Genomic DNA, 24,727 nt, shown 5'->3' with positions numbered 1-24,727 from the left:
GGCTATGACAGTCGTGGTAAAGCTGTGCAGAGGCACCCCGGCCCAGGGCTCTGCGTACTGTGGGGGAGCTGACCGAACACACAGTTTTCCCACTGTAAAAGATAATAGGTTTTTCGACAACTTGAGACTATAAAAGTTATGCTGTTATCACGTCTTAGGCTGGATTCCCTGGAGAAGTGAAACCAGTGAAGTGTATATATGTAGATGTACATGTATATATATGTATATACACATAGATACACAGAGAGAAGGAGAGAGAGAGAAAGAGAGAAATTTATCTCCAAGGAAATGGTTCACGCATTTGTAGAGGCTGATTAAGACCCCTGACTGTCGGTCAGGCATCAGGCTGGAGGCTTCTCCTGACCCACATAGCAGCAGGGGCTGATGAATCCAAGGTCGACAGGTAAGATGGCAGGCTGTTGGCTCATGGACCGCCTCTGAGAATGGCAGGTAAGACGGCAGGCTACCGGCTCACAGGCTGCGGACGCCAATGATTCCCAAGATCAGCAAGCAATGTGGCAGGCCACTGGCTCAAGTCCCAAGAACCAGAGGTCAGATCATGACAAGCCAGATGCAAGATCCAGAGTGAGCACAAGCCATCAAGTTTTGCCAGAATGTCCATATATACTGGATGCAGGCCACACCCCTGAGGAAACTCCCAACTTACAATTGATTGGCTAATCACACCAGATCATGTTATAGAAGTGATTATAACACAAAATGGAGGATGAACACATCATTATGTAACTGTTAAATTATATCATTACATAATGCCAAACCACCGAGAATCATGGCCCAGCCAAGTTGTCATACAACCTTAACCATCATATTATACCAAGTGCTTCCTGGAGATACACACTGGATCTCCCATCTCCCTTCTTCAAGACACCCATCATTGTATTTGTCACAGGAAAGCTCCCCACAAATCCTTGATGAATCAAAGAAAAATTTTCCAAGTAGCTCCTGCATTCTAGGCTTTGTGGAGGGCCCCAGGGAGGTCCCAATGAACAAACTGAGCCCATGCTCTCAAGTACTTTCCAAACTATTGGTGGACCAGACACATAAAGTCACTGCTACGAGGCAGAGCAGTAGATCCTGTAATGGGGATGGTTATCAAGTTCCACAGATCCCTAGAAACAAGAGCCTGGAGCTAAAGCCAGAAGGGTTTTGGATGCCATCCTTATGTTTATGAGTTTTGGATGACGGCAACGTGAAACACTGAAGATACTTCTGCTGAAAAGTGAAGGCTCAGGCTGGTGTTTCAGAGAGAAAAACTGGCAAGGTTTACGAACGAAGGATGAGCAGGCTCAAAGACTAACAGACCAGTTAGGTGGTCGCAGAGATTAAAACAGGGCAGTAGTGGGTGGAGATGCTCAGACCATGGACCTCAGAACAGAAAGGAGGGGATAGAATTGGAAATAGATGTGATAGGAACTTGGGTGACTGGGTGGAAGTGAGAAGGGAGTTCGAGGGAATGATAGCTCTTGCTGGTTGTCATGGATTGAATTGTGTTCCCCCAAAATATGTGTCAACTTGTTTAGGCTATGATTCCCAGTATTGTATGGTTGTCCTCCATTTTGTGATTATAAATTTATGTTAAAGAGGATTAGGGTGGGATTGTAACACCCCTACTAAGGTCAGATCCCTGATCCGATGTAAAGGGAGTTTCCTGGAGTGTGGCCTGCACCACCTTTTATCTTACAAGAGATAAAAGGAAAGCAAGTAGAGAGTGGGGACCTCATACCAACAAGAAAGCAGTGTTGGGAGCAGAGCGCGTCTTTTGGACCTAGGGTTCCTGAACAGAGAAGCTCTTCCTCCAGGGGAAGATTGAAGAGAAGGACCTTCCTCCAGAGCCAACAGAGAGAGAGAAAGCCTTCCCCTGGAGGTGATGCCCTGAATTTGGACTTGCAGCCTACTAGACTGTGAGAAAATAAATTTCTCTTTGTTAAAGGCACCCTCTTGTGGTATTTCTGTTACAGCAGCACTATATAACTAAGACATTGGTGCACTGAAGATGCTGAGGAGCTTGATTAAAACACCCCGAGGTTAAGGTCCCTGTGGGATCTTCAGGTCCTGAAGAGCAAGAATAGAAATCTGAGTTGGGAACTCTGCACCAAGATCAGGACTGAGCATTTCCAGGTCAGCAGCAAATGGAGGTGCCTGGAGGCCATATGATGGTCTGAGGTCACCCATGGAGAAGGTGCAGACAGCAAGGATGACGGGGATGGAAACGTCATGAGAAGAACTCCAAAGAAAACAGTACAGAGTGTAGAAGAGACAGAGAGTGGGGGCCATGAGAGGAGGGAGACTCAGGAGGCACTGGTTATCAATTTCCAGTCCTTCAGAGAAGGAGCTAAAGTGATGGAAAAGTTTTAATTTGAAATTGGATGTTTGTTTTGATTTTAACCCCTGTTATAAGTGGACTATTATACTGGTATAAAGAAAGTAGAAGCTAATCAGTAAATGATATATTCTTTATAATACTTTAATACAAGATGTACAAGTAAGTAGACTGGTTGTTACATTGCAATTATGGAAAAACCTTGGGTAGTTGACTGCAAAGTGTCAAGTGTTTGGCGGTAGTGAACCCACCTGTGGATCACACCTTGATATACACACTCACCTATTTTGATGATAGGATCACACAGATGGCAACGACAAGACCTGTGGAGAATCTCACAGAGCAAGAAACAGCTGCCTCCAGGGGTTACGATGCAGCTGGGAGGCCCGACAGTATCTGAAGGTGTTTCTATTCCTCCAACACCTTATTAGCTGCCACTGTTAAGCAGCCTTACCTTCTGATTGCCTGTAGAATGTTGAATCACTGCCTGAAATGCTTTCGTTTTCCAAGTTTGCCTCCAAAAAGCTTCCTCCTAAAGAAAAGAGAGGGAGAGAGGAAAATGAATCTCAAAGCTCTTCAGTGAGCCCTGGTTCACTGTGTCACGAATTGACAAACCATCATCATCTACCTGGGCTGAGTTAGCTTTGCAAAGAGTGTTCGAAATCACTGGGTCCCACAACAATGCCACAACTTTTGACCCGCAGCATTTTCCTCTCACAGTGGCCCTTGCAGTAGCATTGCTCCCACCTCCAACCTTCTTTTGATACCTTCTCTGGAGGCAATATGGAGTGAAAGACAGAACAAGGGATCGAAGTCTGGGGATGTGGGTTCAGTTCCCAGCCCTGCAGATTATGACTTATGTGACCTTGAGCAAGCTACTTAACCTCTCTGAGTCTCAGTTCCCTTATTAGGAAAACAAGAATAACAAGAGAACTCTCTCCTCAAGTGTGATGGGACTTTGTGTGTCTGGTGTTTAGCTACTGTCCATGGCATAAATCCACACAGATGCCTTTAGCTAATGATCTATCGTCACCACTCCCTTCCAGAGAAGACAGTCCACATACAAGGAACCAGAGGCAGGCAAGGTAAGTCATGGTATTCAATCCTTAAAGGTCAATGGCTCTTCTCTGGTCTCCTCCAGATTAAACATACAATGCTGATCTTAGTTCCAGGCCTGGGAAGAGCAGTTGGATAAGCAAAAATAGCTTTAAGTGCTTTTTAAGTTGTGGGTTTTTACAATCTCTGTTGGCATATTAATTCATCAAATGAGATCCTTGAAGGTGGGGAGGGTGACTTTAAAAAAACAAACCATTGTATTCCAAGTGCCCAAGATCAAGCCTACACAGAGAGTGTAGCTTGAAAAAAATTACTGAATTAGATGCTGGTTAAAATGCTATTTGACTGAACTCAGGAGATAAACATGGGGTATGTGTCTTAGCTCAAACAGGGGCACATGTCATGATGCTAAGTCAAACTCAGCAACAGGCCTTCAATACATACAACACACTCTATGCTTTCTTGTAAGGGCCGTCGTGGGGCTCCCATGTGGGAACTCCCGAGGTATTTGCTGTAGGTATTTGTAGGTGTTCAGTAGACTAAGGCATTCATGAAGTAAGCTGTTGATGTGGTAATTCCATGGTAAGTAATCCTGACCGCAAGCCATCCTGGGAGGAGTGCACTCTCTGTTTGTGTTTTCTGACTAGGCTGTCAGAAGGCCTGGTGCCCACTTATTCTAGCTATCGGATTGTTATGAGTTGAAATTGATTCCGCAGCAACAGGTCTAATTTTTGGTTTCTGTAAGCAGAATAGCTCTGTAGGTAGTTTCCCCAATTATGCAGCTTTAGGATATGACAAAGGAGCCCTGGCTACGTGCTCAGTTGCTAACCAAAAAGTTGGAGAAAGGACCTGGCAATCTGTTCCTATGAAGATTACAGCCTAGGAAACTCTATGGGGACAGTTTTACTCTGCTATAGGGTGACTATGAGTCATAATCGACTTGATGGTACACAACAACAATGGGATATGACATCTTCTCAATTCCTAGCCCTTACATCTAATGTCAATATTTCACATTGGCACAGCTACACCCAGCATGCATACATTCATCCATCCAAGTATTCCATGAACACCTACCATGTGCCTGGCCCTGGGCTAGCTGTTGAGGGTACTTTGGTGAGCAAAGCCTGAAACCACCCCTGCCCTGACAAACTTGATAGTCCAGCGGGGGAGAATTCATTAATCAAAGATTTACTTATATAAATATGAAGTTATAGGTATGTTATATGAAAGTGGGGTGGGGAGGTGGGAGAGCATTCAGGGCTGAGGAAACGGCCCACACAGCAAGTGGCAGTGGGGCCAGCAGGCTGCCTCTGAGGTCCTGCGGCTGGGCTTCAGACAGGAGAAGCATGGGAGGAGATGGCCCTGGAGACACCAACGCTCAGGTTGCCATGGCCAAATCAGTGTTTGGATCTTTATCCATCCACCCTGTGAAGCCATTACAGGTTTCACAGAGGTGATCTGGTCAGATCTGTGCTTCTAAACGTGTACGCTGACTGATGTAAGGAGAACAGCCTGGAAGGATGAGGAAGGACAGGAGATGGAAGCTGGGAGTGCAGCCTGCTTTCTGGAATTTACCTGTGATAGGGAAGAGAACGGCAGGATGACAAGGGGAGAGAAAGGTATGTGGGAGGTATTGGGGTGTGTTTATAAACACTAGGAAGGAACCAGCAAAGATGGTTGAAGGGGTAAGAAGGAAACGAGCTTGAGGCTTTTCAGGAAGGTGGACAGGGATTAGATGCAAAGAACAAGGTGGGGGCAAGCCACAGAGTTGGGGGCAGCACCTCCACTGTAGCAGCGTGGAGCTGTGAATGGCCACATAGAGAGCTAGGCTTGTCTATCTGCTAGGAGCAAGGTGAGCCAGTCCCTGCTTGGTGCACACTATCTGTCCTGTGAAGGAGGAAGTCAGGTCGTCTGCTGAGAGAATGAGGGTAGCGGGGAATATGAGGAGAGTAGAGAAGTTCTGGAAAAAAAAAGAGCTCTAGGGTACTGAGCTGACCAAAGGAAAAGCTCTGGTTTTGCACGACTGCAATTTTTTTAGTCCAACACCTCCCTCTATTGTCCTTTAAATGTATAGGTGATAGCTTCAGGGTCATTTGGGATGACGTGATTTTGCCAAGGGCAGAAAGCGACTGAATTGTTCCAGAAAGCACTAGGGCAGCAGCCAGACATCAAGTCACGATTGTTCATGAGTTGAAAGAACCTCTGATTTCAGGTGGCTCAGCATCTTCAAAAGATCATACTTGTCAATCAAATTCCGGATGAGAGACCTTTTCAAGAATCATGTCAAAAATATATATGTGGTGATAATAAATAAAAGCAGGATTTATTTTTCTCATGTATCTAATAATAAATAAAAACACACGTGATTTATCCAAATGTCCAGAGATTCAGTGTATAAAATAACAGCTACTTTGATATTCTCATGCAGTGCTTTTTAGGATAAATGTTAAAATTGTTATGCCGCGTCTGTCAGATAAGCCAGTTGCGCACTCGTTACCCTCTGACAATATACAGCAGCTGAGCTCCTAACCACTGTGCCACCAGGGCTCCGGCAGTATATTATTTATAAATTTATTTAGTTATTTATCTGATGTCACTGGAATGCCGGCTCTGACACAGCAGGGTCTAGCCTGTCTTGTCACCATGGTGTCCCTGACTCTTAAGCCAGGTAGGCACACAGTAGGCATTCAATAAATGCTTACTGAAGGAATAGATAACTCTTAGATATAGCTGATAAGGCAAATGGGTCTCACTTTTGGTCTAACCTGGCCACCTGACACAAGCTGCAGGAGAAGGAGTAAGGCTGGTTTGCGCGGGCTGAGGTGGGCCTGATGAGCAGGCAATGAGTGACCCATAGGATTCTGGGAACTAAATAAATTGTCAATGGACTGAATATTTTTATGGCAACTACACTGGCCCATGCAGTGTAGATGTTTTGTAGCTGAAAGGCGTTTTACACTGAGGGTCCTGGTGCACAGGACATGCCCTGCCCACTGTAGGTTGTGCATACTAAATTCTGAACATAAGTTCCCTTAGTTGGAGTTGATGGGGGCAGTGGTGGTTCACTGGTAGAATTCTAAACTCTATGGGGCAGTTCTACTCTGTCTATAGGGTCGCTATGAGTCAGAATCAACTTGATGGAACTGGGTTTGGTTTGTTTTACATGGGAGACCCGAGTTCAGTCCCCAGCTAATGTACCTGAGGCACAGCCACCAGCTGTCTGTTAGTCGAGGCTTGCGTGGTGCTATGATGTAGAACAGGTTTCAACAGAGCTTCTAGACTAAGACAGACTAGAAAGGAAGGACTGGCAATGAAAAGGCAAGGGCCAATGAAAACCCCATGGATCACAATGGTCCAATCTAAGACAGGGAACAGAGGGGCCCCCAAATCTGCAAACAAAGTACAGGAAATGGGCCAGGGCGCAGAAGCAAACCCACTTCCCACAACAATGGGGCAGGGTATCAGAAAATAGCCCACAAACTTCTTTAAAGTTGTCTTTCAGAAGCAGCTGGATAAAATCAGCCCCAGGGACATGCATAGAACATCTGCGTGTGACCACTGTGTGACCTTCCACCGGGGCAGTGAGGGGATGCAGCAGCAGCCGGGGAATCAAACTCGAGGAGTGAGAGACTGCGCAGGCACGACACCCCATAATTCTGCTATGAATCCCAGGGGCCTCCGGGACAGGAGCCATCTTAGAAAGCTGTTGTATGCTCACCGTACTTAACATATCCCCGCCTATGCCTATGAATAAACCTGAATCTTTTCCCACCTAAGAACTTTTAAAAACCCAGGCAAGTCCTTTGTTCTGTGAGACGGGGGTATGCATTGCCTTAGGCCCTCCTCGCCTCCGCTTGCAAGCCTCTTCCATAAAGCTTTGCTCATGTGGAAAATTCTGCGTGCCTTACGTGTTCATTCTGGACCAGTGAGAGGCAAGAACCTTACTTGATTTGGGCAACAAATCCACAAATGATCATGGTGATGGCACACGACCTGGCAGTGTTCTGTTTTGTTGTGTGAGGGATCACCATGACTCCATGACACCCGTGCCAGCTTGACAGTTCATAACAACAACAACAGTGGGAGTTGAAGATAGAACCATCTTATTCAGAACTCTGCTGAACTAATTATAGTTTCAGCTGAGGTTCCCAGCCTTGGCTGTACCTTAAAATAATCCATGGAGATTAAAAAATATCTATACTGGGCCCCAGAAGTAACTGGGTGGGGCTGGAGGATGGTCTTTGGCACAGAATTTTTTAATGAAGGTCTCCAGGTGATTCTAATGTGCAGCCATGATTGAGGATAACAGGTGACAACCTTAAAAAGGGTGTTAGCTCTAAATGGAGAGAACCTGAAAGCATTTCCCCTGAGAACGGGAACCAGACAAGGATGCCCTTTATCACCACTTTTATTCAACATCGTACTTGAAGTCCTAGCCAGGGCAATTAGGCTAGACAAAGAAATAAAGGGTATCCAGATTGGCAAGGAGGAAGTAAAGCTATCACTATTTGCAGATGACATGATCGTATACATGGAAAACCCTAAGGAATCCTCCAGAAAACTACTGAAACTAATAGAAGATTTTGGAAGAGTCTCAGGATATAAAATAAACATACAAAAATCACTTGGATTCCTCTACATCAACAAAAAGAACACCAAAGAGGAAATCACCAAATCAATACCATTCACAGTAGCCCCCAAGAAGATAAGATACTTAGGAATAAATCTTACCAAGGATGTAAAAGACCTATACAAAGAAAACTATAAAACTCTGCTACAAGAAATTCAAAAGGACATACTTAAGTGGAAGAACATACCCTGCTCACGGACAGGAAGACTTAACATAGTAAAAATGTCTATTCTACCAAAAGCCATCTATACATATAACGCACTTCCAATCCAAATACCAATGTCATATTTTAAGGGGATAGAGAAACAAATCACCAATTTTATATGGAAGGGAAAGAACCCCCGGGTAAGCAAAGCATTACTGAAAAAGAAGAAGAAAGTGGGAGGCCTCACTTTACCTGGTTTCAGAACCTATTATACAGCTACAGTAGTCAAAACAGCCTGGTACTGGTACAACAACAGACACATAGACCAATGGAACAGAATTGAGAACCCAGATATAAACCCATCCATGTATGAGCAGCTGATATTTGACAAAGGACCAGTGTCAGTCAACTGGGGAAATGATAGTCTTTTTAACAAATGGTGCTGGCATAACTGGATGTCCATTTGCAAAAGAATGAAACAGAACCCATACCTCACACCATGCACAAAAACTAACTCCAAGTGGATCAAAGACCTAAACATAAAGACTAAAACGATAAAGATCATGGAAGAAAAAATAGGGACAACCCTAGGAGCCCTAATACAGGGCATAAACAGAATACAAAACATTACCAAAAATGATGAAGAGAAACCAGATAATTGGGAGCTCCTAAAAATCAAACACCTAAAGACTTCACCAAAAGAGTAAAAAGACCACCTACAGACTGGGAAAGAATATTCAGCTATGACATCTCAGACCAGCGCCTGATCTCTAAAATCTATATGATTCTGTCAAAACTCAACCACAAAAAGACAAGCAACCCAATCAAGAAGTGGGCAAAGGATATGAACACACATTTCACTAAAGAAGATATTCAGGCAGCCAACAGATACATGAGAAAATGCTCCCGATCATTAGCCATTAGAGAAATGCAAATTAAAACTACGATGAGATTCCATCTCACACCAACTAGACTGGCATTAATCCAAAAAACACAAAATAATAAATGTTGGAGAGGCTGCGGAGAGATTGGAACTCTTATACACTGCTGGTGGGATTGTAAAATGGTACAACCACTTTGGAAATCCATCTGGCGTTATCTTAAACAGTTAGAAATAGAACTACCATACAACCCAGAAATCCCACTCCTCGGAATATACCCTAGAGATACAAGAGCCTTCACACAAACAGACATATGCACACCCATGTTTATTGCAGCTCTGTTTACAATAGCAAAAAGCTGGAAGTAACCAAGATGTCCGTCAACAGATGAATGGGTAAATAAATTGTGGTATATTCACACAATGGAATACTATGCATCGATAAAGAACAGTGACGAATCTCTGAAACATTTCATAACATGGAGGAATCTGGAAGACATTATGCTGAGCGAAATGAGTCAGAGGCAAAAGGACAAATATTGTATAAGACCACTATTATAAGATCTTGAGAAATAGAAAAAACGGAGAAGAACACATACTTTTGTGGTTACGAGGGGGGGAGGGAGGGAGGGAGAGGGTTTTTTATTGATCAATCAGTAGATAAGATCTGCTTTGGGTGAAGGGGAAGACAACACACGATACAAGGAAGGTCAGCCTAATTGGACTGGACTAAAAACAAAGTGGTTTCCGGGATAAAATGAAAGCTTCAAAGGTCAGCGGAGCAGGGGCTGGGGTCTGGGGAACATGGTTTGAGGAGACTTCTAAGTCAACGGGCAAAATAATTCTATTATGAAAACATTCTGCATCCCACTTTGAATTGTGGCGCCTGGGGTCCTAAATGCCAACAAGCGGCCATCTAAGATACATCAATTGGTCTCAACTCACCTGGAGCAAAGGCAAAGGAAGAACACCAAGGTCACACGACAACTAAGAACCCAAGAGACAGAAAGGGCCACATGAACCAGAGACCTACATTATCCTGAGACCAGAAGAACTAGTTGGTGCCCGGCCACAATCGATGTCTGCCCTGCTAGGGAGCACAACAGACAACTCCTGAGGGAGCAGGAGGCCAATGGGATACAGACCCCAAATTCTCATAAAAAGACCATACCTAATGATATGAATGCGACTAGAGGAATCCCAGAGACAATGCTCCCCAGAACTTCTGATGGCACAGGACAGGAACCATCCCCGAAGACAACTCATCAGGCATGAAAAGGACTGGTCAGCGGAGGGGAGAGAGATGCTGATGAAGAGTGAGCCAATTAAATTAGGTGGACACTGGAGAGTGTGTTGGCAACTCTTGACTGGAGGGGGGATGGGAAGATAGAGAGAGAGGGAAGATGGCAAAATTGGCACGGAATGAGAGACTGAAAGGGCTGACTCAATAGGGGGAGAGCAAGTGGGAGAAGGGAGTATGATGTATGTAAACCTACATGCGACAGACTGATTGGATTTGTAAGTGTTCACTTGAAGCTCAATAAAAATTAATTAAAAAAAAAGGGTGTTAGGTGGTGGGTAAAACTAATGAACTCCTCAGTCATCTAACACAACTAGGAGGCCGTTTGAGCACTGGAACATTGAGCCACACTTGAGGTGTAGTCTAAATTTCCTAGGTGATTTGTAGAATGAATCTCATTGTCTTATGATTACAACTTTGAGAACCATCTCAAAAACTGTCTCCTGTCTGCTTGTCTTCATGTTTATCCAAAGGAAATTTTAGTTTAAATGGAGATCATATTAAAATCACATTTTAACTGATCTAAGTATTTTATGAAGTGTTTTGGTACCCATAAAAGGCTTTTCAGATGGAGCTAACACATTGAGACCTAAGATGTGGCAGGCATTGAGCTTTGGGAATACAGAGATGAGGAAGCCATCACTCCGTATCACCGTCTTGTAAACCATCCTGAGTGCAGTGTGGTAAGCGCTGTGATGGAGATTCGGGGGAAAGATGTGGGGAATCACAGAGCGCTCTGCACCTAAATCGGCTTCAATAATGGCAGATACTTATTCTGAGCAAGCAAGTCTCCTTTGAAAATGACACTTGTAAATTTCAAAGCCCTAAGCTGGTCCCCTTGGGAGTCAGGTCTGCCTTTTCTAACTGTGGGGACTTGGGGCGAAAGGGAGGGAAGTCGGAATTGTGTTCTGTTCTCTCGGGTCCTCCACCTGTGTTTGCTTTTTTCCTCAATTTGGATTAAGCAGCAGAGAATTGAATTTGGTGACATTTAAAGGGGTACATGAAGCAAACCCAAAGATGTACAAGGAAGGAAATGATGGGGTACAAACGAATGAGCCACGTTCACTCTGGAACCTTCTTGGTCTGTCTCCTTGGGTTGAAAAACTATTGCTAACAGCATTATTTTTAAGGTTTATTTCTTTTTAGACTCCATTCTTAGAGAATTTATTTTTTAGAAAACTCAATAAGGAAAAGGTAAAAATAATGTATGGAAACCTTCAGCAGTGCTCTTAGCTACAGACTTCCTGCGTAGTTTGAAAGACAGTTTCTAACCACTACCACAAAAGGCACTAATGATTCCCTCTGTTTAAGGTTTCCATCCTATTTTCCCTGTCTAAGTGGCTGACATATTTTTAGATAAGACTACCAAAGACTTTATTGAGATTACAACAATATAAAATAATGATGGTGAAAAAACTCCAAATGAGATGGAAGAGAGATTTTTTTTTCTTCCCTGTTTCTTCTGAATAAAAAGCATTTACCTGTGTCAGCAAAGTGATGAAAAAAAAAAAATCTGCCTCTAGACAGAATAAACAGACAGGCTGTTCATATTCTGACAACCACTTCTTTCTAGAGCTCAATATAATGTCTCATGTTAATTAACTTGGTTGTCTAAAATGTATAAAATCAGGACAGGTGAAATTCACCCTTCAAGCTTCCCGGGAAGAAGCTGACAATCTTCTGCCTCTCCCAGTACACCAAACTCTGGGCCCGATAAGAACAGAATTCTGGAGGAGGTAGAACGTGTGTGTGTGGCCGGGGGCGGGTGGCGCGGGCAGGCCCAGATCCTGTGACCACAACCAGGTGAAGATGACATGACATTCCTACATTTAATTGTTAGGGGATGATCAAGAATCTTTTCAGCTTATTGTCGTTAGGAGCGTTGAGTCAGTACCTGCTCCTAGTAACCCCACGTGACAGAGCTGAACTGTCCCATGAAGTTTTCTAGACTGTAATCTTTTCAGCTTATTGTCGTTAGGAGCGTTGAGTCAGTACCTGCTCCTAGCGATCCCACGTGACAGAGCTGAACTGCCCCATGGAGTTTTCTAGACTGTAATCTTTGTGGAGGCAGATCACCAGGTCTTTCTCCTATGAAACCACTGGATGGGTTGGAACCACCAACCTTTTGATTAGCAGCTGAGTGTTTCTAGGTAATTAGAATTAAAATGTTCACAATCTGTGGAGAATATTGGTCCTCCCAGCTCCTAACATATCAGCCCTAGTCAAGTGAGGGTGTTGGAATGAAGAGTCTAAACTTAATGCAGTGTCTGGCATCTGTCCTTCTATTTCTGCTCCACACTAGAGCCAGGGAGTTAAGCCTTTTTTTTTTTTCTGTCCCAGGTGAGTGTGCCCCAGTGTGCTGGGCCTCGAAGCCAGGACTTCTACCCCATCAGCCCACCAAAGACCCCCAGAACGGCAGGCAGGCAGAGTACCTAGAACGTCGAAGCATGCGCCACTCTCCAGCCTGTGTTTCCTGTACAGGTTCTTCAGGACCTTGGCACTGCCAAAGCGTTTGAAGCGGCTCTTCACATTATTGTAGAACCATTCCAGAGACTGGGTCTTTAGAAGCCTGAGGAAAACAGAGATGTGGAAAACCAATCAAAAAAAACCCTTAAAAAGAGTAATGGTGGATTGTGGAAGTGGCTACAATACTTTGCAGCAGCTCCTCCCCTGAAGAGGTGGGGTTTGTTTCCCTATCCCCTGACTGGGAATAGCCTTGGGTCTTGCTCTAACCATAGAAAATGGCAGAAGTGATGGTCTGTGAGACCTGAGCCTGGGCATCAAGAGATGTTACAGCTTCCTCTCTTGCTATACTTGAGAATCTACAACGCCATTATCATGTGAAGAAGCCCAGGCTAGCTCGCTGGATGATGAGAGACACTTGGCCCAATTACTCCTATTTCCCAGCCAACAGCCAGCCAACCACCAGAAATGTGAGTGAGGACATCAACTACCAGTTAACTATAAACATGTGAGTGGCTTCAGCCAAGACCCGCAGAGGAACCATCTACCTGAATCCAGCCCAAAGACCATGATCCGGAAATTGCAAGCTAGGAAGTGGTTGCCATTTTAAGCCACTAAGTTTTGGGGTGGATTATTATGCAGCAAAAGCTAACAATACAGCTATTTAACAGCAGTCTTTATATTTGACAACCTTAATACACTAGCAATATTTCTATTTTCAGCCTGGGAAAATAAAGAGCATAAGAGAGACAATGGACTCCAAGGAAAAATTCTCTAGTCTCAATTCAACAAAATTCTCCTCCTCATTCAGTCTGAAGTACTGTGGAAAAGCAATTCCTAGTCAGTGCTATAACAGTTGGGAAAATACACTGACAAGGGTCTTCCCTTTTATGTCTGATAAGAACATATTTCTAAAGCCATTTTAAGAATAGTTTTTACTCTTATTTGTTATTATGAATGTAATAATACTCATTTTAGAAAATTCAGAAAAGAAAAATGAATATAAAGGTAGGATACACACACACTTAGCTGCTCTCCCTCCCCAGATCAAAGCGAAATGTGAGAAGGCAATCAAAGAGGAAGAAATCTATAAAAATGAATAAAGGGGTGAGAGCAGAATCAGAGATTTTGACCAGCTTTGGAAAATGGAAAGTAAATGATAGCACAAAGGTATCAGACAGAAAGTTGTCCTTCAAAACAGGCAGAAGAACTGGGACTCTTTTAACTGAAAGGTCCAATCTGGGTTTGGTTGGCACAGACAGCAGGATTGGATTATGAGATAATATTCAGAAACCAATTAAATGGTTGTGTAGACAAAGGTAGGCTCAAGAAGACAAAGTAAAGTGTTATAATGAAATGTGCAAAGATCTGGAGTTAAAAAATGAAAAGGGAAGAACATGCTTGGCATTTTTCAAGCTGAAAGAACTGAAGAAAAAATTCAAGTCTTGAGTTGTAATACCAAAGGATTCTATAGGCAAAATATTGAGCAACACAGGAAGCATCAAAAGAAGATGGAAGGAATACAGAGTCACTGTACCAAAAAGAACTGGTCGATGTTCAACCATTTCAGGAGGCAGCACACGATCAAGGACCAATGGTACTGAAAAAAGAAGTCCAAGCTTTACCGAAGATATTGGTGAAAAACAAGGCTCCAGGAGCCGACCAAATACCAAGTGAGATATTTCAACAAATGGGTGCAGTGCTGGAGGTGCTCACTCGTCTATGCCAAGAAATTTGGAAGACAGCTACCTGGCTAACTGACTAGAAGAGATTCATATCTGTGCTCATTCTAAAGAAAGGTGATCCAACAGAACGCAGAAATTACCAAACGATATCATTAGTATCGCCCGTAAGTAAAATTTTGCTGAAGATCATTCAACAGCGGTTGCAGCAGGACATTTATAGGGAACCGTCAGCAGTTCGAGCCAGATTTAAAGAGGACGTGGAACCAGGGACTTCACTGCTGATGTTAAATGAATCTTGGCCAAAAGCAGAGAAGGCCAGAAAGATGTTTACCTGTGTTTTATTGACTGTGCAAAGGCATCTGACTGTGTGGATCAAAACAAATTATGGATAACGTTGCAAAGAATGGGAATTCCAGAACACTTAACTGTGCTCACGCGGAACCTGTACAGAAGACCAAGAGGCAGTCATTCAAACAGAACATGGAGATGCCGCATGTTTTAAAAGCAGAAAAGATATGTGTCAGGGTTGTACATTTCGCCATAGTTACACCATCTGTATGCTGAGCAAATAATCCAAGAAGCAGGAGTATATGAAGAATGCGGCATGAGGATTGGAGGAAGACTCATTAACAACCTACAATAGATAAATGACATAACCTTGCTTGCAGAAATCGAAGAGGTCTTAAAGCACTTACTGATGAAGATCAGAGACTATAGCCTTCAGTATGGATTACAACTCAACATAAAGAAAACAAAAATCCTCACAAATGGACCAATAAGCAGCATCATGATAAGCAGACAAAAGACTGAAGTTGACAAGGGTTTCATTTAACTTGAACCAACAATCAATGCCCATGGAAGCAGCAGTTAAGAAATCGAATGACGTTTGAAATGACAACGAAATTTGCATTGGGCAAATTTGCTGCAAAAGGCCTCTTTGAAGTGTTAAAAGCAAAGATGTCACTTTGAGGGCTAAAGTGCGTCTGACCCAAGCCATGGTATGTTCAATTGCCTCATATGCATGCAAAAGCTGGACAATGAATAAGGAAGATCAAAGAAGAATTGATGCCTTTGAATTTTGTTGTTGGTGAAGAATATTGAATAGACCATGGACTGTCAGAAGAATGAACTCTATGTTGGAAGAAGTACAGCCAGAATGCTCCTTAGAAGCAAGGATGGGGAAACGTCATCTAACATACTTTGGACATGTTATCAGGAGAGACCAGTCCCTGGAGAAGGATATAATGCTTGGTAAAGTAGAGGGTCAGTGAAAGAGAGGAAGACCCTCAATGAGATAGACTGACACAGTGGCTGCAACAATGGCTCAAGCATAAGGATTGTGAGGATGGCACAGGAAAGGGCAGTGTTTTGTTCTGTTGTACACAGGGTTGCTATGAATTAGAACTGACTCAACAGCACCTAACAGTGACAAAAAAGGAACAGTGGGGCTTCCTGGCCACCAGCTTCACTCTGAAACAAACAGGCAATCTGCTCAAGAATAATTTCTCCTAGGTCAAAAATAGAAATCAGTTCTTTAATGAAATTAAACAACCTACTTGAGATGGACTAGGACTTCAACATGGTGTTAACACCTGGCAGTGAAGCCCTCCTTTTTTGGTATTAGGGGAGCCTACACATACTTGCCCAACAGATCCCACCCACGTACCCCAAAACAAAGCCTACCAGTTGCCTGACTGGCCCACAAACTTGGAGCTCTCAGTTGTCCCCCACCCCCTTTCAAAGGAGAGGTCTACTGGGAATACTAATCTACTCACTGGAATTACTAATCTACTCGATAGCAGAGAAATTCTACACTGATCATCTTTATTAACCAACCAAGTCCTTTGTTAAAAAAATATATATAGACAGCCTGGGATTGCTAACATTTGAAATAATCCAGTGGCATGAGAAAGACCAAGATAAACTAAAGGCAATAAAAAAAGGAGGAAATAAAGATAACCCAGGGTACCATGAAAAGAGCTTAAACATTTCTAATTAATACCAATAGAGTGATTTGAGATGATACTGCACTCATACAAGGTGAGGGTGATATGAAAAATAAACGATCAGATGGCAAGTAACAGTTCTTAGAAATAGAAAACATGATTGGTGAGAAAAATTTAATAGAAGATAAAAACTTAAAATCAATGTAAATTTTCCAGAATGTAGACGAAGGAGTCAAAAAGGTGGGAGATGAGAGAAGAGAGACATGGAGGATCAATCCAGGAGGTTCAGCATCTAGCAGCATTCCAAAAAGAGAAAATGGAGGAGAGGAAAAAAATTAAAGACATAACAGAAGAAAACTGTCCCAAGCTAAGAAAGGCAAAAGTGGTTAGGCTAAAAAGGTCTATGACTGCCAAGTAGAATATATCAAAAACAAAAAACAAAATAAAGCAGACAAACCTACCTAGACACATTCCCAAGAAAACTCAGATCCTCAAAGATAAGGAGACCTTACGGCCTCCTGACAGAAAAAACGGGATTTTGCAAAGGAACAAAAACACTAATGGCACTAAAAATTTTTAATCAGTAGCAATGAATGCCAGAAGACAGTGGAGCAAGGATTTTCAAAGCCCAGAGATGAAATGACATGAAATTAGAATTCTATATTCAGCCAAACTGTCATCAGAGAAGAGCAAAATAAAGACCCCTTCAGACATGTAAGGTCTCAGAAAGTTCATATGCACTCTGGGAAAAAAAAAATTCTTAAGGTGTATTTAAGAACAAAGAAACCATTCAAGAAGAGGAATTACGGGACTCCAGAAAGAAGATAATTGGTCCAGGAGGAGAATAGAGAGAAGTACCAGGGGGCATCTGTGCAGATCTGGAAGGCAGGAAGCCCAAATGGGTGTCCAGTAAACATAAGAAAAAGAAATGGGGAAGAAGCCAGCACCTCTGTCTTTTATCAACAACAACAACAAAAAGATAATTAGAAACGCTAGGAAAAATTAAAAAAAAAAAAAAAAAAGCAACTCAAGAAAGTTATGACCTAAATATGAAGCAAATTAAAAGTTGTAAGATCTTGTCAACTAATGGAGTGGAAGAAGAGAGTTTGATGGCCCATCACCAAGAATTGAATTTCCTTCTTTCTGTGGATTTCACCTCATCGCTCTGGCCCATTCCAAAAAATATTTATATAATTAAAATGCTATTTATTTTTAAGACCCTATTTATAGGCAAAGAACCTCCATTATCAAAACATTTCCCTTTTTTTTTTTTTTTTTTTGCTGAAAGCAAAATTAAAAGTCATAGAATAGCCTGATAAAAAGCTTGGATGCAGAGAAGGAGGAGTGATGAGAGTTATTCAAAGATACTGATTCTCGTTTTACAGAACGGAGTCAGGACAGACTGCCTAAAGTATATGCATCAGGGATAGCAGTTTAAACATGTTATGCGTATAAAAAAGACTTCAGTGAACTTGGAGGGGAGAGGAAAAAGGAAGGGAGAGAGGTGAGCTATTCTTCAATGTCTAAAGTTGACAAACCAAGAAATGGCAAGATAAACACGTTATTTAGAATTATAGGGGTGACACCAGAAATGTTTAAAAGTGGTTTCCGGGGGGAATGGGAGTTGGCATGGGGTGAAAGCATGATACCCTTTTAATTTAGTTATCATTTTATATTATTTGAATTCCTTTTAACCGAATGCATGCATTGTTGTAAAGCACTAAAATAAAACTAAGAGGATTAAAAAAAAAAAAATTGCCCAAAGTTCCACCATTGAAACTTGACATTCAATGACTGTTCTTCAGGCTGCTATGCAGGGTGGTCCCTAATCTGCCTACACAGAGGTTGGGAGGGCTGCAGGGATCCAGGAACCTGGCAGGGACATCTGTGTACATGTGGACAAGGGATAAGGCAGGACCCAGGGGTCAGTCTCACATTTGTTGGGTCGTTCTGAAAAAGGCCCCAGGGCAGTGCTGCTCTGAGACATCATGTTTTTCAAGAGAAAGGATGCTCTCCCCCTTCCCACAAAGTGGTTCAGTGGACAAAGGCAGCCATAAGCTGCCTGGAGTGGCCAGAAAGCAGTGGTGGTGGCAGTGGGGAAGTGCCCCTCCCAGATGGTAAGTGGCTTCAATGAAGAGGAGAAGCCATGAGTCGGCTTGTTTCTGAGCACACGTGAGTGACTTCCTGTACATGTAACATACACCCTAGCTTTCATGTGATAATCCTGGCTTTGATCTCCCTCTTCTCTCTGCCTGTAACACTCACCCCGATAGTCTGATAGCTCAATCTGTCACTTTACTCCAGTCTCTGTGCACACAGCACCCCCTTGGGAGGACTTGTCTGACCACTGCTGCTAAAATACCACCACCAGTCCAACACCTTTTCTATTCTCTCATTTTCTCTCCCCATATTTCCATAGAGTACTTTTCCATGAAAAAACAAACCAAACCCATAGCCATTGAGTCAATTCTGACTCATAGCGACCCTACAGGACAGAGTAGAACTGCCCCGTAGGGCTTCCAAGGCTATAAACCTTTATGGAAGCAGACTGCCATATCTTTCTCCCTTGGAGCAGCTGGTGGGTTTGAAATGCCAACCTTTTGGTTAGCAGCTGAGCACATGACTCTGTGCCACCAGGGTTCCTGATATTTAATTATATATTATATATAATTTAACTATATATTATCAGTGATTTAGATAATTTATTATATTTGTTATTTTATACAGACAAAAAAAATTGTTAATTAATTTGTTTAGTATCTATTTCCCCTTCCCCAGTAGAAATTAAGGTCAAGGAAGACAGTTTTTCTCCCACTCCTGCATCCCATGTGTCTAGATGTGCAGTGCACATTAAAAAAACCCATTGCCATCGAGTCGATTCCAACTCATAGTGACCCTATAGGACAGAGTAGAAGTGCCCCATAGGGTTTCCAAGAAGGACCTGGTGGATTAGAGCTGCCAACCTTTTGGTTAGCAGCCATAGCTCTTAACGACTGCTCCATTAAAATCAGGTAAGTGATGGATAAACACTGTTTAATAATCTGTTTTTCTCATGTAATATTCATGAGTGACTTTAACGCTGTGAAATATTCTTCCCACAGGCCCAGCATTCTCCAAGACATGAATGCAGAGTGCTTTTTTAACTGGGTTTTTCCATTTCTTTTGCTATTAAAAACAGTTCTGCGATGTGTACGTTGGCAGCTAAATGATATCGTACATCCAGGATTGTAGCTCTGAAGTAGAATTGTTGGGCTGAAGGGTGCGAATCCTTCAGAAAACCTGTACCAACTTGCACTCCCCACTGTAGTGTGAGGTTCTCAAGCTTTGTCAAAAGGTCTCACACTGAAGAAGCTCCACCCCTACCCCGGGAGAAGTGGCCAACTGCTCCACGGCAAAGCCTACTTTTGGTCCCCAAATGAAGGTTGAGAAGGAAGATGAAAGGGAGAAGGTAAGCAATGTCTCGTCCCCGTTGGTTTGGTAGATGGAATTTAGGGGCTCATCCTTTTCAGTGAGGGAGAAAAGTGGCTATAAAGCAAAATGTACAAAATGCATTATCCCCGTGATATAAAATTGTATTATCTAACCAGTATCACAGAAACTCCGGTGGCGCAGTGGTTAAGTGCTATGGCTGCTAACCAAGAGGTCGGCAGCTTGAATCCACCAGGTACTCCTTGGAAACTCTATGGGGCAGTTCTACTCTGTCCTATAGGGTCGCTGTAAGTCGGAATTGACTTGACAGCAGCAGGTTTGGTTTTGGTTAACCATTATCACTACTATTTCAGGAGCCCTGGTTGCATAATGGCTAAACCCTGGGTTGCTAACTGAAGAGCCAGCTGTTCAAACCCACAAGCTGCTCCAGGGGAGAAAGATTACAGCCTGGGAAACCCAATGGGGCAGTTCTACTCTGTCCTACAGGGTCACTATGCATTGGAATCGACTTGATGCAACAGGTTTGTTCTTTTTGTTTTGTTTTGTTTTAGATCACTACTATTAATAAAAATGCACACTTTTTTTTTTTTTTTTTTTTTTTAGTGCTTGTTTTCTTAGTCACTGTGCTGAAAGCTTTACTTGAATTACATAATCCTCATTGGATACAGAGCAGTAAGTAAGAACATGGGTGCTGGAGTTTGTTGGGACTATTTAAGCCCATGCCGTGGCATTTACGGCTTGTGTAGTTTTGACTGTGTTACTTAATCCCTCTAAGCCTCAGTTTCTCATCTATAAAATGAGGACGATGACAGTTAACCACCTTATAAGGCTGTTTTGAGGATTAAATGATACAACAAGCAATAAGGTGTGTGACACGAGGTAAGGGCTCAATGATTGCTCCTAACGACCCTACGATGATGAGTCCCATCATTTTAGACGAGTGAAGTGAGATGGAGACTGAGTGCCTTGCCAAAAGAACAAGTGCTCAAGCAGGGATCAAAAACAGGAGCCCTCGACCGTGCACCAGGGCAGGAAATATGGGCGCCCAGTCTGGACAGCGGTCAGCTCTCCTCAGCCTATCTTCCTACAGTGTTTTATTAGAATACGCATGTGCCATTTTTTTTTAAATAAAAAAGTTATAAAGCTACTTTCAGAATTTAGAATACAGCATTATGCAAAAAAAAAAAAAAAAAAACGCACGTGTTATACGTTTATTTGCCAACCACGCAAGCCCCTCATGCATTATTTTCCTAGGTGTGCTCTGTGTGTTATATGCGTGAGCGTGTTATTTATATAAGCACATTATTTGTGAAAAAGTACAATAATAGAGCAGAAAAAAAAATACAGAAGACCTTGTCCTTGAGAATCATAACCTCTGGGAATAAATAAAGATTTATTTGAATCTTTAAAAGTACAAAAGAAATTCAAGTCCAGAAAATAACCAGTCTCCAGGCCGCCTCCTCTCTGGCACTGCCCTGCTTTCTGAGCAGCTGACCACCAGTTGAGCTGGTGGGCTCAGCTCTGCCACCAAGAGGGTCCACAACGGTATTGGTGGAGACAGCTGTTACTGCATCCCTCATTTTTCTGACAAAAGCGCCAAAAACAAAGCCCATTGCCATCGAGCTGATTCCAACTCATGGCGGCCTGGCGTAAACGTTTTGCACTTGGTGGTGGTTTGAACCCGCCCAGCAGAGCCGTGGGAGAAAGTCCCGGTGATCTGCTTCCAGAAAGATTATAGCCAAGAAAACCTTTTGGAGATCATTTCTACTCTGTAACAATGGGGTCACTATACTTCTGAAAACGAACATTTATTTTCCTTTTGGGGTACTCTACTCCCCCCAACTTAGTCTATGTGATCCTGGAAGGGCTGGCCCTGCTCCCTGGAACCAGAGGCGGGGGCTGTCAAACGACTGAGACCTACCAATCAGGGCCAAGGTGGGGCTTTTTTATTGTGTTTTCAGTGAAAGTTTACAAATCAAGTCAGTCTCTCACACAAAAACTTACACACACCTTGCTACACACTCCCAATTGCTCTCCCCCTAATGAGACAGCCCGCTCCCTCCCTCCACTCTCTCTTTTGTGTCCATTTCGTCAGCTTCTAACCCCCTCTACCCTCTCATCTCCCCTCCAGGGAGGACATGCCAACACAGTCTCACGTGTCCAAGGTGGGGGCTTTTACTGGAGCTCTTGAAAGAGGTGCTCTCTTTCTGCTGAGCTGACTCCGTGGAGAATGAACGCCTGAAGCTCCTGGGGCCATCTTCATCATCACTGGCAGGATATTCAAGGTTTCCTGAACAAAAGCAGATCTGACAGCGGGAAGGGACAGGCCACTGCTGCTGTACTCTGAGCGTCTGGACTTACTCGTGCCTGGGGTCAACCTTGGACTCTTCCATTACCTGAGCCAGTAAATTCTCTTTTGTTTAAGGCACTTTGAGTTTGGTTTCTATTATCTGCAATCAAGAGTCCTAATGATGTTTTCTAAGTTCTAGACAGGCCTAAAAGGCTTCAAGTACATCATCGGATGAGGTCTCCATTCACTGGTTAAACCAGAATTCTGTGGCATTTAGAAGACCTTTAATGAACTCTAAACTCAAGTCACTGAGGGAAATCCCAGCAGCGTCGTGGGGGTAGGAGGAGGGCACTGAATCCTTGGGGAGCGACTGGCAAAGCCACAGTCCAACTTGGACACCTGAAAACTATTCCCTGAAAAGTGATGTGTTTTATATCATATTTTGAATTAGAGTTAATGTGGAGAGCTTTTCTGGAATCCACAGGGAAGGCTCAGCCATGATTACCTGTATTCGATATTGCTGCTTTTATTTCACTAATTTTAAAATTCATGGCTCAGAGGAAACTCAAAGAGTGTGTGTGGTTTGTGGGGCTGAGGCACGGGGAGAGGGCAGAGGGCTATGGGGGTCCCAGCAGCGTGGTGTACTGGCTGATCAAGTTCAGGGCTCCCCTGGCCCACCCTCGGCTCTCTAGCTTCCAAATGAAGATGTATGACTTCAGGCAAGAGTAGGGGAGAAGAATGAGCCTTTGTATCAGGACCCTATTGGAACAGACGGCACAGAAGAACGTTGTGTCTGCACACGGGTTCACTCATTCGCTCACTCATTCATTCCTTCATTCCCTCACTATTTACTGATTGCCTACTATGTGCCAGGCACTGGGCTAAGGATACAGTGGGTGACAAAACAGGCCCAGTCCTTCAGTGTCGACAGACAAAGCAGGCCAGGTGGGTCATGAGGTGGACTCAAAAGCGAAGCCAACAGCATCTTGGGATGGTGGGCAGTCTGTGTCCCCCAGGCCCTGGGTTCTGGATCATTTCCACAGACATGTGAGGAATCTGAACCAGCCTGCTTGTCAGTCTCAGGCATTTTCTTCAATGACGTCCAAACTGCTGCTTCTCAGAGGCAGCAAACATACAGGAGAGGCGACTTGGGAAGGATTTGGGGCCACACTCCTGGTGGTGACCCTTGTGGTGAAAAGCTTTCTGACTTGGAACTGTCCCTCAGAGGCATCCTGCTCCACTTCTCTGAGCTTATTTTTTAAACGTTTCCAATTTATCCCTAAGAATGCTCACAGGTAGTTTCACAGTTTCAAGCACAGTAATTTCTTTAAATTCTAAAGCTTTTAAAAAATGAAGAATTTCTTTAAATTCTAAAGCTTTAAAAAAACAACATCCTGGTATGTGCTACACATGCATAAACCTTGAAAACATCATGCTGAGTGAAATAAGTCAGTCATAAAAGGACAAATATTGCATGATCCCACTTAACATGAAATGTCTAGAGCAGGCAAATGCAGACAGACCTAGAGTTACTGGTGGTTGCCAGGGGCAGGCAGGAGGAAAGGGGGTTCCTTGCTGAGGACACAGCGAGCTTCTGTTAAGGGCAATGGAAAAGGCTGAACAAGGACAATGGTGATGGTTATCCAACACGAACACCATCAGGGTCACTGAGCTGCACCTGAGAAGAACGCTGAAATACCAGCTGTTCTGTCACATATGTATTTACCACAACAAGAAAATCAATGGCAAACCTTCAAAATTCATAAATCACACCATAGTCAGAATTGACTACTTTTAGTCTTTGGAGCTACAGTTTCCTCACCTGTAAAATGGGATAATAACTTGTGCCTTACAGAGCTGGGAAAGTGTGGATGAGAGAACTCAGCTGCAGGTGCCTAGAGAAAGGCCAGCCCCTCGGTGCCTACTGGGGATCCAGCTGAACGTGCAGGTGAGTGAACACGTCTTTCCTGCACCAAATGCTGAAACCAGTGATTCTCAGTGTGCTGCGTGCGTCCTTTCGGGGCCGCCATACAAGCTCTTGACGGGGGGGCTCTTCCCCAAACATACATGCTCTTGGAGAGTCTGGTAAGACTTCTTCGTGGCACCCTCGTCTTCTCTGCCTTACTCCTCTCCGGAGAATAAATGCTGCAATGAGGGATACTGTTAAAGGGTGCTTGGGAGGTAGAAAACAAGCCTGGGAAAGACTGACAACTTGGATGATGTAAATAAATAGATGAGTAGACGTTTGACCAGATCTGTCCCCAGGAGCTCACACTGTTGCCAGGACAACAAGAAGTGCTCTAAGGGCAGGAGGCAGGAGGCTGATGTGGAGCCTTCTACCACTGAAGCCTCCCCCAGAGGAGGGAGGGAGTGATGGGTCCCAGAACTGGCAGCACAGGCCCCCTGGAATTATGCTGTGAACGCAGCACCCCAGACAAAGCCGAGGCTCAGGGCACAGGGAGGACAAGAGTTCCAATCCTAGCTCTCTGGCTTTCCTGAAGTACCACGGTTACTCCACCTTTGGTGCCTCGTTCTCCTCTGCAAATGGGCATAAGAACA

The 24,727-nt window shown here is 43.5% G+C and overlaps 1 protein-coding gene across 3 annotated transcripts in view; it reads right to left on the bottom strand.

The window, feature by feature from the left end:
• Positions 1-24,727, bottom strand: part of MYRIP (myosin VIIA and Rab interacting protein) — a 296,021-nt gene that overhangs the window by 93,901 nt on the left and 177,393 nt on the right. For 2 of the 3 annotated variants that reach the window (XM_003415694.4, XM_010595490.3), the window contains exons 3-4: positions 12,788-12,924; positions 2,796-2,873 (exon numbers count right to left, since the gene is read on the bottom strand). In XM_003415694.4, the coding sequence (XP_003415742.2) occupies positions 2,796-2,873; positions 12,788-12,924 (215 nt within the window). The remainder of the gene's footprint in view (positions 1-2,795; positions 2,874-12,787; positions 12,925-24,727) is intronic. The other variant, XM_010595491.3, reaches the window with a different exon arrangement.

Source organism: Loxodonta africana, chromosome 27 (genome assembly GCF_030014295.1).
Source record: "Loxodonta africana isolate mLoxAfr1 chromosome 27, mLoxAfr1.hap2, whole genome shotgun sequence".
Taxonomy (NCBI): Eukaryota; Metazoa; Chordata; class Mammalia; order Proboscidea; family Elephantidae; genus Loxodonta; species Loxodonta africana.
Note: the sequence above shows the minus strand (reverse complement) of the source record. Positions and strands in the feature narration are given on the sequence as shown.